Genomic DNA, 9,842 nt, shown 5'->3' with positions numbered 1-9,842 from the left:
GTGTTATTTGCTATACTTGCTGGTGCTGCTTCTTAATCGCCAACAGTGTTTTCCCAGTAGAGACTCACTCTGCCCCACTACCATGGAATATTATTCGAACAGTTCGACTCACTGTGAGAGTTGACAAAAAGAGAGAAAGAAAATAGCGTCAGCGTATGGAAGGAGCGCCGTGACCTCAGACAGTGCGCCCGGGCGGAGCGGCTCGGCGGCGGTTGCGCACGCAGCTGGCAGACTGCGCTGTCGTCGCGGAGAAGGGCCCGGCAGCGCTGCGCAGCCCAGACTGCACACTCGACACTCGACAGCTGACGGCGCGGGCGCACGGCCTGCTGTTCATCCCGACAACGTGCACGCACAGCCGGCACCATTTACTGTTGGCTCAGCTCGTCCGCCAACACGGCCAGACCCTCCTATGTCATGCCAGGAGGTGTCAAAAAGGGTGAGTGCGCCGCTCTGACTTCGCAGCCGCTCCGCGACGCCCCCTCTACCTGTGGCGCTTCAGCGTGCCGCACGTCGCTAAAAGCCTGCCAATTGCCGACAAAGAAGCTAGCGTGGCTCTTACACAGAGATATGTGTCTGTTAAGTGTTTATAATTCATTTCATTTTCCTCGTTAAGACTTAAGTTTCGTCACAAACTGTTAATGCGTAGTAACATTACATCGAACGTAGCATTGTTGGTAACCGCAGAATATTTACCGCAATTTTGACGTATTCTGTTTCCTCTGCGTCTGCGTCTGATAATCAGCAATCAATAACTCGTATTACCATCATATCCCACTCTTCCTTTTCCACTCCACTCCATTCCATTCACAGAAGGTCCAGGCTTTGGTGGTCGTCCTAATAAATTTCGTCGTTGCGATCCTTTTGTATATAAGGAAAAGAACTTCGGTCTAGAAGACAGATTATCGAAATTTTAAGACGTGATTCACAACTGCGATCTTATAGTCTGCATTTGGAATTTTTTAGTGTCTTTAATGCATAGAGCGTAACTTACTTGAACAGTATTATCGATCGTTTGTACTTCTCTAGGACCCTGGAAAGGATTTCTTGAAATAACTGGCCTTTGTCATCGTGGGTTACTTCCGCTGCGTCACGAGGCAGACACTGTCGGTTAGAATCTCACGCCGGCCATGGGCGTGGGTTTTGAATGTACCGTTATTGTATATACGGTAAAATACAATTCGCAATTCTTCCTTGCTTATTTTTCATGTGAAATACAGTGAGCAAATGAACTTTTTGAAAAGTAATTGTATGTAATTAAAATATGTGGTAAATATTTCTAAAGATGCTAGAGATTTAAATATTAATGTGCTACCTGAATGGTTGAAGTAGCCGAACGGAAATTAATATGAACTTACAGTGACTTCTTTCTTAAATAAACTTTATCTCCTCTGAATTATTCTGTTTTAATTTGTGTTTCGCATTAAAATATTCAGTTCGTCGGTAGAGCTAGTTCGCAGTTGCTGAAAAAGAAGCTGATTTTTATACTCATAGAATTGATTATTATTTTGAAAAAAAATTTGTGAGTAAATATTTACTTCGAAAATACACCATGAAACGATGAATGGAAGCTTTACTGAATTTTCAACAGAGAGACGGTTCAATCCCGGAAGTACACAGTCTTCTTTCGGAACGAAATAGCCCATCTAGAGTGCTGGGTGCATTTCATTATGACTATATGCTTCATCTAGGACTTAACCTGCAGAGGAATACATATTTTGTATGACATTATTTCCTTTCTGCCTCGGTAGAGTGACAGTCGGTTTTCTGAAATTTGATACGTTTGTGTGACGTATTATAAAGGCTGAAGATGAGAACGGGTTTTTTACGGTTAAGATGACCTCATTCTTTCTCGTTAGTGTTTCCAATCTCAAATCGTTTCAGAGTGGACTAAATCGTTTTTCCAGTAATGCACGAAACAGAAGGTGACGGTTTGCCACAGCAGCGGGCGGACGCATGCCGTCCTCCCCCTGGTGGAGGAATAGCCTCTCCCGCCCACGGACTGCCGTGGCGCCCGTAGGTTGGGGCGAGCATTTCAGCCCTTGCTTGCTTCCAATTCTGAATCGTCCATTAGTTTCGTTGGGGAGCTCTATAATGCTATATTTATAACTATTTACTTGTTATGATCTCACATGTCGATCGCTTTTTTTTTTAGTCTATGCAAAATTTGAAATTGTAAAGATATTACTGTATGTAAAACCGAACTTTACTTTGGATGCTCGTATTTATACAATGATCCCATGAGAATTAACTTAAACCTTAAAGACCAACATTACTACGCAGTGCTTTACTATTGGTTTTTACAGTTTCAGGACGTTAGAGATCGAATCGTCGCATTACTGTATTTTCGACTTGCTCTAGGATGACTCGCCTCTCTTATACATTGATAAAATAGATTTTGAGTCAGTTTCCAGTAAAACGGTTGCACCCACATAGTGCAACAAAGAGCAGCTAGAGACTGGAACAGCTATGGAGAATTTATTTTCTGTTTTTATTTGTTAGCGGTTGGTGTAGAATTGGTGCTGGCAGCATCTTAATACAAGGGTGGGGTAAATAGCGTTAAAGTAACTTGTGTAAGGATACGCAAAGCACATAACAGCTGATAACAGATCGTAACAGCACATCACAGTTATGAGCTGTAAATATTAAAATGCAATATCATGGAAGCGCCATTCAAACAAACTTCGAATTAAAATTTCAGCAACAGGAAGGATGGTGAGAAAACAACGAATTTTACTTATTGTGCCTATACAACATGCACTACTAGCCATTAAAATTCCTACACCAAGAAGAAATGCAGGTGATAAACCGGTATTCATTGGACAAATATATTATACTAGAACTGACATGTGATTACATTTTCACTCAATTTAAGTGCATAGATCCTGAGAAATCAGTATCCAGAACAACCACCTCTGGCCGTAATAACGGCCTTGATACGCCTGGCATTGAGTCAAACAGACCTTGGATGGCGTGTACAGGTACAGCTGCCCATGCAGATTCAACACGATACCACAGTTCATGAAGAGTAGTGACTGGCGTATTGTGACGAGCCAGTTGCTCGGCCATCATTGACCAGACGTTTTCAATTGGTGAGAGATCTGGAGAATGTGGAAGCCAGGGCAGCAGTCGAACATTTTCTGTATTCAGAAAGGCCTGTACAGCACCTGCAATATGCGCTCGTGCATTATCCTCCTGAAATGTAGGGTTTCGCAGGGATCGAATGAAGGGTAGTGCCACGGGTCGTAACACATCTGAAATGTAACGTCCACTGTTCAAAGTGCCGTCAATGCGAACAAGAGGTGATCGAGACGTGTAACCTATGGCATCCCATACCATCACGCCGGGTGATATGCCAGTATGGCGATGACGAAGACATCCCCATCTGTTGACTCAGGGATTGATACGTGGCTGCACGATCCGTTACAGCCATGCGGATAAGATGCCTGTCATCTCGACTGCTAGTGATAAGAGGCCGTTGGGATCCAGCACGGCGTTTCGTATTACCCTCCTGAACCCACCGATTCCATATTCTGCTAACAGTCGTTGGATCTCGGCCAGCGCGAGCAGCAATGTCGCGATACGATAAACCACAATCGCGAAAGGCTACAATCTGACCTTTATCAAAGTCGGAAACGTGATGGTACGCATTTCTCCTCCTTAAACGAGGCATCACAACAACGTATCACCAGGCAACGCCGGTCAACTGTTGTTTGTGTATGGGAAATCGGTTGGAAACCTTCCTCATGTCAACATGTTGTAGGTGTCCCCACCGACGCCAACCTTGTGTGAATGCTCTGAAAAGCTAATCATCTGCATATCACAGCATCTAATTCCTGTCGGTTAAATTTCGCGTCTGTAGCACGTCATCTACGTGGCGTAGCAATTTTAATGGCCAGTAGTGTAGTAGGAAGAATACACGACTGTCACTCGGTAAGTAATGCAACACATTTTTTTATGAAAGCTTGTTGGTTTTATTCAGGATTCCAATAAAACATATTATTCTCCACTCTTTTGTCTACAAAACCCTGTTTTTCAACATAACTTCCGTTCACTGCGACGGCTTTACATCACCTTACTGGGAGGGCCGTTATGCCCGCATGGTACCACTCTACCGGTGAACTACAGAGTCAACGTCTTTCTGCATCAATAACCTCATCATCCATATAATGCTTCCCGCTCAGTGTGTCCTTCATTGTGCCAAACAGATGGACTTATTCAATCAGACGACGAGAACACAGCGGGCACACACACATCTGAGTAACATGACTGGTGGGCGAGTGTGTCAACCCTACCAACAGAGACATCCAGTTGAGCAGCGAGTCGTCAGATCACCTTGGATGACTGTATCCACACGTTAAATAAATGCAAGAGTGACAGCTGTGTGCGGCCGGCCGGCACGCAGGAGATCGGACATGTTTGCACCACCTTGTTGCGATGATGACAAATGCCTTGCCCAACGACTCACCGTGCTTTTGTTCACTGTCAGATCTCCGTGCGTAGACACTCTAAAAACGCCTATGAATATCTGTGATTCTCTGGATGTCCGCCGGAAGAAACGCAATGACGGCTCTCTGCTTGGAACGCACTCCCGTTGCAGACGCCATTTTGAAGGCTACTTATAGCGCCGCTACCTACAGGAACTTCATGAAACTGTAGGGGGCTGAAATGGGAATTTTCCACGATGTCCCACAACAAATTCCGAATTTTTTCAACCGAAACTGACCGAGTAAAATAGGTGTTGCTTTACGTATTGAATGCCCCTCGTATCATTAAATTGGCATTGATTTTCGGGTGTACACTGAGCTGTCACCAGCAATGGCTATATCTCGGATGGGCATCCAGCCGAACTAAGCTTGGCTGACAAATAAGGGCAACAAGCGGTTTTGCGTTGAAAGATAGTCATCGACAACTTGAGAATATGGTACAACACCGATGTTGACACATCACAAAAGCAGCGCATGCTATCCAAATTATCAGTTCTGTGAGGAAGACGTGATGGTTTTGTGTTCCCAATGGTATCCAATAAACATGCCCACCAGAAGCAAAAAAATGGTTCAAATGGCTCTAAGCACTATGGGACTTAACATCTGAGGTCATCAGTCCCCTAGAACTTAGAACTACCTAAGCCTAACTAACCTACGGACATCATACACATCCATGCCCGGGCAGGATTCGAACCTGCGACCGTAGCAGCAGCGCGGTTCCGGACTGAAGCGCCTAGAACCGCACGGCCACAACGACCGGCTTCCAGAAGCCGGGCGCCGATTTTTCAGGCTGGCGCTAATCATTGACAAGCGGAATAGCCTGCGAACACCCTCCTTCCTCCCTCTCTTTCTCGTCCTGACAAGCCTATTGCATTCTAGGGCCAATAAAGTTCCACAAAAATGGTGTATTTACACCGATAATTTTTAATAAATAGGGTCATCTTTCCTCTTGTAAAACCAGTATTTCCCTGAGGAAGATCGTTGTTTTATGATTTATATTCGAAGTATTTTATTTTATACAGAGGCATGGCACAGAACCCTAAAGACATTTCATGATATATCCTAACACTTGTGCTCAACGGCTTGTGGGCTATGCCCGAAGAGTGCAGATAAAAATGTGTTAATTAAAAATGAGGTTTTTTTAGCCTTCAGTTTTCTGAGTAGTTTGATGTGACCCGCCACTATTTCCTCTTTTGTGTCAACCGCTTCATTTCAGAGTAGCATTCGCACCCTAGATCCTGAATTACTTGTTGGATGTACACCGTCCAACAAAAAAAGGGAAGTACCAAGAAGACACGGTCGGATGTCAACGTAACTTCGTACTGTACCCACCATCGATGGGTATCTAAATTGATAGAACTGTAATTCACTATGACCTGCAAACGGTCACTAGAGTGTCGTTCGTGGTTAGTGTTGTTACCAGGCCTGTTAGGGTATATATGGGACGTGAACAGCGTCAGATGTTGAGTGATTACGGTTATGGACACGATGATGGGGCGTATTCGTGCGAGACAGCGTAATCATCACTTGACAAGAGTTTGAAAGAAGCCTCATTGTGCCTCTCCATTTGGCCGGTTGGTCGACTAGTACACCATCCAGAATTGTGGGGCATTCGGATGTTAACGTGGCCTGGTGGACTGCATAGGGACGTGGGGACAGGCATGCCCGTCGTCAAGGTTCCGGTCGACCACGCCGTCCCATCACAAGGGGCGAGTGCCGTATTGTGTAGCAAGCACATTGTAACGCCTTCACATCTGCGTCTGCCATTCGAGAACAAGTAATGGAATCTCTGCGTCGTCCCACATCACTTGTCGGAGACTAGCAGCGGCAGAACTATGGAATTACCGTCTCACACGTAGAATTACCTTAGTCCCACGACAGAATGGCCACTGTGCTCAGCGAGGAACGGCGGTTTCCGCACGACCATCGCCAGGACCGTGATCGGAGCAGCGGTCCATTCTTCCGTTGTCTTGGAAAGACACAGCGGTGTTACTCCTGGAGTCAAGGTGTGGTGAACAATAGCGTTTGACTTAAAGTCGCAGCTGATTGCGATTAAGGGAACTCTGACGGCATAGCCGTACGTCATGGATATCCTGCGTCCTCATGTATTACCGCTCAAGCGACGGCACCATGGTGCCATTTTCCTACAGAATAATGGTCGTCTATATATGTCATGTATCTTTATGAAATTCCTGTGTTCAGGTACCCCTGTGTCCAACATGAATCCAGATCTGATAGTATGTGTGGGTTCAGTTTGGATGTCATCTCCACCCCGCTGCTAGTACCACGGATATCAAGCACCCAGTGAAACACTTGTGGGTCTTTCTATAGCATCACACTTCAAACACTTCTCTTTTCTCCGGTGTTCCCACAGTCCATAATTCACTATCCTACAATGCTATGCTCCAAACGTACATTATCAGAAATTTCTTCCTCAAATTAAGACCTACAGAACGGTAATAGGACGGAATCACAGTGGAAGCGGTTTTTGCAGTAAAAAGTTAGTATCTGGTTAACTCATGGATCTATTTGTTAAGGGTTTTCTTGGTCAGACAACTCGCTTATAAATACGTGTAATATTAAATGATGGCACTACTCTCCCAGATGAACACCCCTGTCTAAAGATCCTTCTCTGTTCCCCAACGCATTATACACCGACAAGCCGAAATGTTACGGCCTGCTGCTTAATACGTGTTGGTCCACCTTTGGAGAGCGTTACAACAGCGATTTCGCGCCATGAACTCGACACGTCCTTGATAGAAGGACGAAGTGTCGAATTCGGTCTTCCGAAATTATTTCACTGCGGAAGATCGTAACAGGGACCTTACTGTCAGTATGATACGAATTTCGAAATGTCGGATACTGAGATAACCACAGCGGAATAGAAAAGCAACTACAATCTCTGGGTAGTGGGAGGGCATCAGGACCAGATGAGATGCCTATAAGATTCTACAAATATTATGCGAAAGAACTTTCTCCTCTTCTAGCAGCGGTTCATTACAGATCGCTGGAGCCACTGAAGGTACCTGGTGATTGGTAAAAAGAACAGGTCATTGCTGTTTTCAAGTAGGGCAGTAGGACAAATGCACGTAGTCATAGGCTTATATAGTTGAAGTCAATCTGCTGTAGAATTATGAAACGTGTTTTACGCTCCTGTATTATGATACTTTTGGAGAACGAAAACCTCTATAAAAAATCAACGTGGATTCCGCAGGCAGAGAGCATGTGAAACTCAGCTGGCTCTGTTCCAGTGTGAGATCCACAGCGCTGCAGACGACGGCGCTCAGGTTGATGCTGTGTTCATTGACTTCAGGAAGGCATTCGACACTGTCCGCACTGGCGTTTAGCAAAAAAGAAACGAGCTCGTCGAGTACCGCACAAGCTTTGCAAGCGGATACATGACTTCCTTGGAGATGGGACTCAGCATCTCTTTCTTGACGGAACAAAATTGGCAGATGTAGAGGTAATTACGGGTGTTCCTCAAGGAAGTGTGACGGGTCCGTTACTGTTTATAATCTATGTAGAAAGCGTCTGAAGCTCTTTAAGACTGTTCGTAGATGATGCGGTTGTCTATAAGAAAGTAGCAACGCGAGAAGACAGTATCGATTTTCAAACTGACTCGCAGATCGTTGATGAACGGTGCAGACTCTGGCAGCTGACCCTGAACGTGAATCAATGTACGAGGTGCATTCAAGTTCTAAGGCCTCCGATTTTTTTTCTAATTAACTACTCACCCGAAGTCGATGAAACTGGCGTTACTTCTCGACGTAATCACCCTGCAGACGTACACATTTTTCACAACGCTGACGCCATGATTCCATGGCAGCGGCGAAGGCTTCTTTAGGAGTCTGTTTTGACCACTGGAAAATCGCTGAGGCAATAGTAACACGGATGGTGAGTGTGCGGCCACGGAGAGTGTATTTCATTGTTGGAAAAAGCCAAAAGTCACTAGGAGCCAGGTCAGGTGAGTAGGGAGCATGAGGAATCACTTCAAAGTTGTTATCACGAAGAAACTGTTGCGTAACGTTAGCTCGATGTGCAGGTGCGTTGTCTTGGTGAAACAGCACACGCGCAGCCCTTCCCGGACGTTTTTGTTGCAGTGCAGGAAGGAATTTGTTCTTCAAAACATTTTCGTAGGATACACCTGTTACCGTAGTGCCCTTTGGAACGCAATGGGTAAGGATTACGCCCTCGCTGTCCCAGAACATGGACACCATCATTTTTTCAGCACTGGCGGTTACCCGAAATTTTTTTGGTGGCGGTGAATTTGTGTCCTTCCATTGAGCTGACTGGCGCTTTGTTCTGGATTGAAAACTGGCATCCACGTCTCATCCATTGTCACAACCGACGAAAAGAAAGTCCCATTCGTGCTGTCGTTGCGCGTCAACATTGCTTGACAACATGCCACACGGGCAGCCGTGTGGTCGTCCGTCAGCATTCGTGGCACCCACCTGGATGACACTTTTCGCATTTTCAGGTCGTCATGCAGGATTGTGTGCACAGAACCCACAGAAATGCCAACTCTGGAGGCGATCTGTTCAAGTCATTCGGCGATCCCCCAAAACAATTCTCTCCACTTTCTCGATCGTGTCGTCAGACCGGCTTGTGCGAGCCCGAGGTTGTTTCGGTTTGTTGTCACACGATGTTCTGCCTTCATTAAACTGTCGCACCCACGAACGCACTTTCGACTCATCCATAACTCCATCACCACATGTCTCCATCAACTGTCGATGAATTTCAATTGGTTTCACACCACGCAAATTCAGAAAACGAATGATTGCACGCTGTTCAAGTAAGGAAAACGTCGCTATTTTAAGTATTTAAAACATTTCTCATTCTCGCCGCTGGTGGTAAAATTCCATCTGTTGTACGGTGCTGCTATCTCTGGGACGTATTGAAAATGAACGCGGCCTCATTTTAAAACAATATGCATGTTTCTATCTATTTCCAGTCCGGAGAGAAAAAATCGGAGGCCTTAGAACTTGAATGCACTTTGTAACATATTGCCCATACGTAGGAAAAGAAATCCACTACCCTACATCTACACTACTGATGACAAACTGCTGGAAGCAGTGTCCTTAGTAAAAAGTGTGGGAGTAACTATCCAGAGCGACAGTAAGTGGAATGACCAAATAAAACAAACAGCAGGAAAACAGATGAAGATTGAGATTCATTGGAAGAATACTAAGGAAATGCAACTCATCTACGAAGTAGCTTATAAGGCGCTTGTTCGAACGATTCTTGAGTGTTATTAATTCATACAGGATCTTCTCTACCTCGTCCATTAGTCCTACCTGGTGAGGATCCTCGCCAGGTAGGACTAATGAACGAGGTAGAGAAGATCCAAAGAAGGGCGAT

The 9,842-nt window shown here is 45.2% G+C and overlaps 1 protein-coding gene across 2 annotated transcripts in view; it reads left to right on the top strand.

Moving 5' to 3' along the window:
* The first annotated feature begins 261 nt into the window (after window positions 1-261).
* Window positions 262-9,842, top strand: part of LOC126412357 (developmental protein eyes absent-like) — a 249,261-nt gene continuing 239,680 nt past the window's right edge. The window contains exon 1 of one of the 2 annotated variants that reach the window (XM_050081923.1): window positions 262-436. In XM_050081923.1, coding sequence (XP_049937880.1) covers window positions 415-436 — 22 coding nt within the window. In that variant the 5' untranslated portion in view covers window positions 262-414. The remainder of the gene's footprint in view (window positions 437-9,842) is intronic. The other variant, XM_050081914.1, reaches the window with a different exon arrangement.

Source organism: Schistocerca serialis, chromosome 1 (assembly GCF_023864345.2).
Source record: "Schistocerca serialis cubense isolate TAMUIC-IGC-003099 chromosome 1, iqSchSeri2.2, whole genome shotgun sequence".
Lineage (NCBI taxonomy): Eukaryota > Metazoa > Arthropoda > Insecta > Orthoptera > Acrididae > Schistocerca > Schistocerca serialis.
Note: the sequence above shows the minus strand (reverse complement) of the source record. Positions and strands in the feature narration are given on the sequence as shown.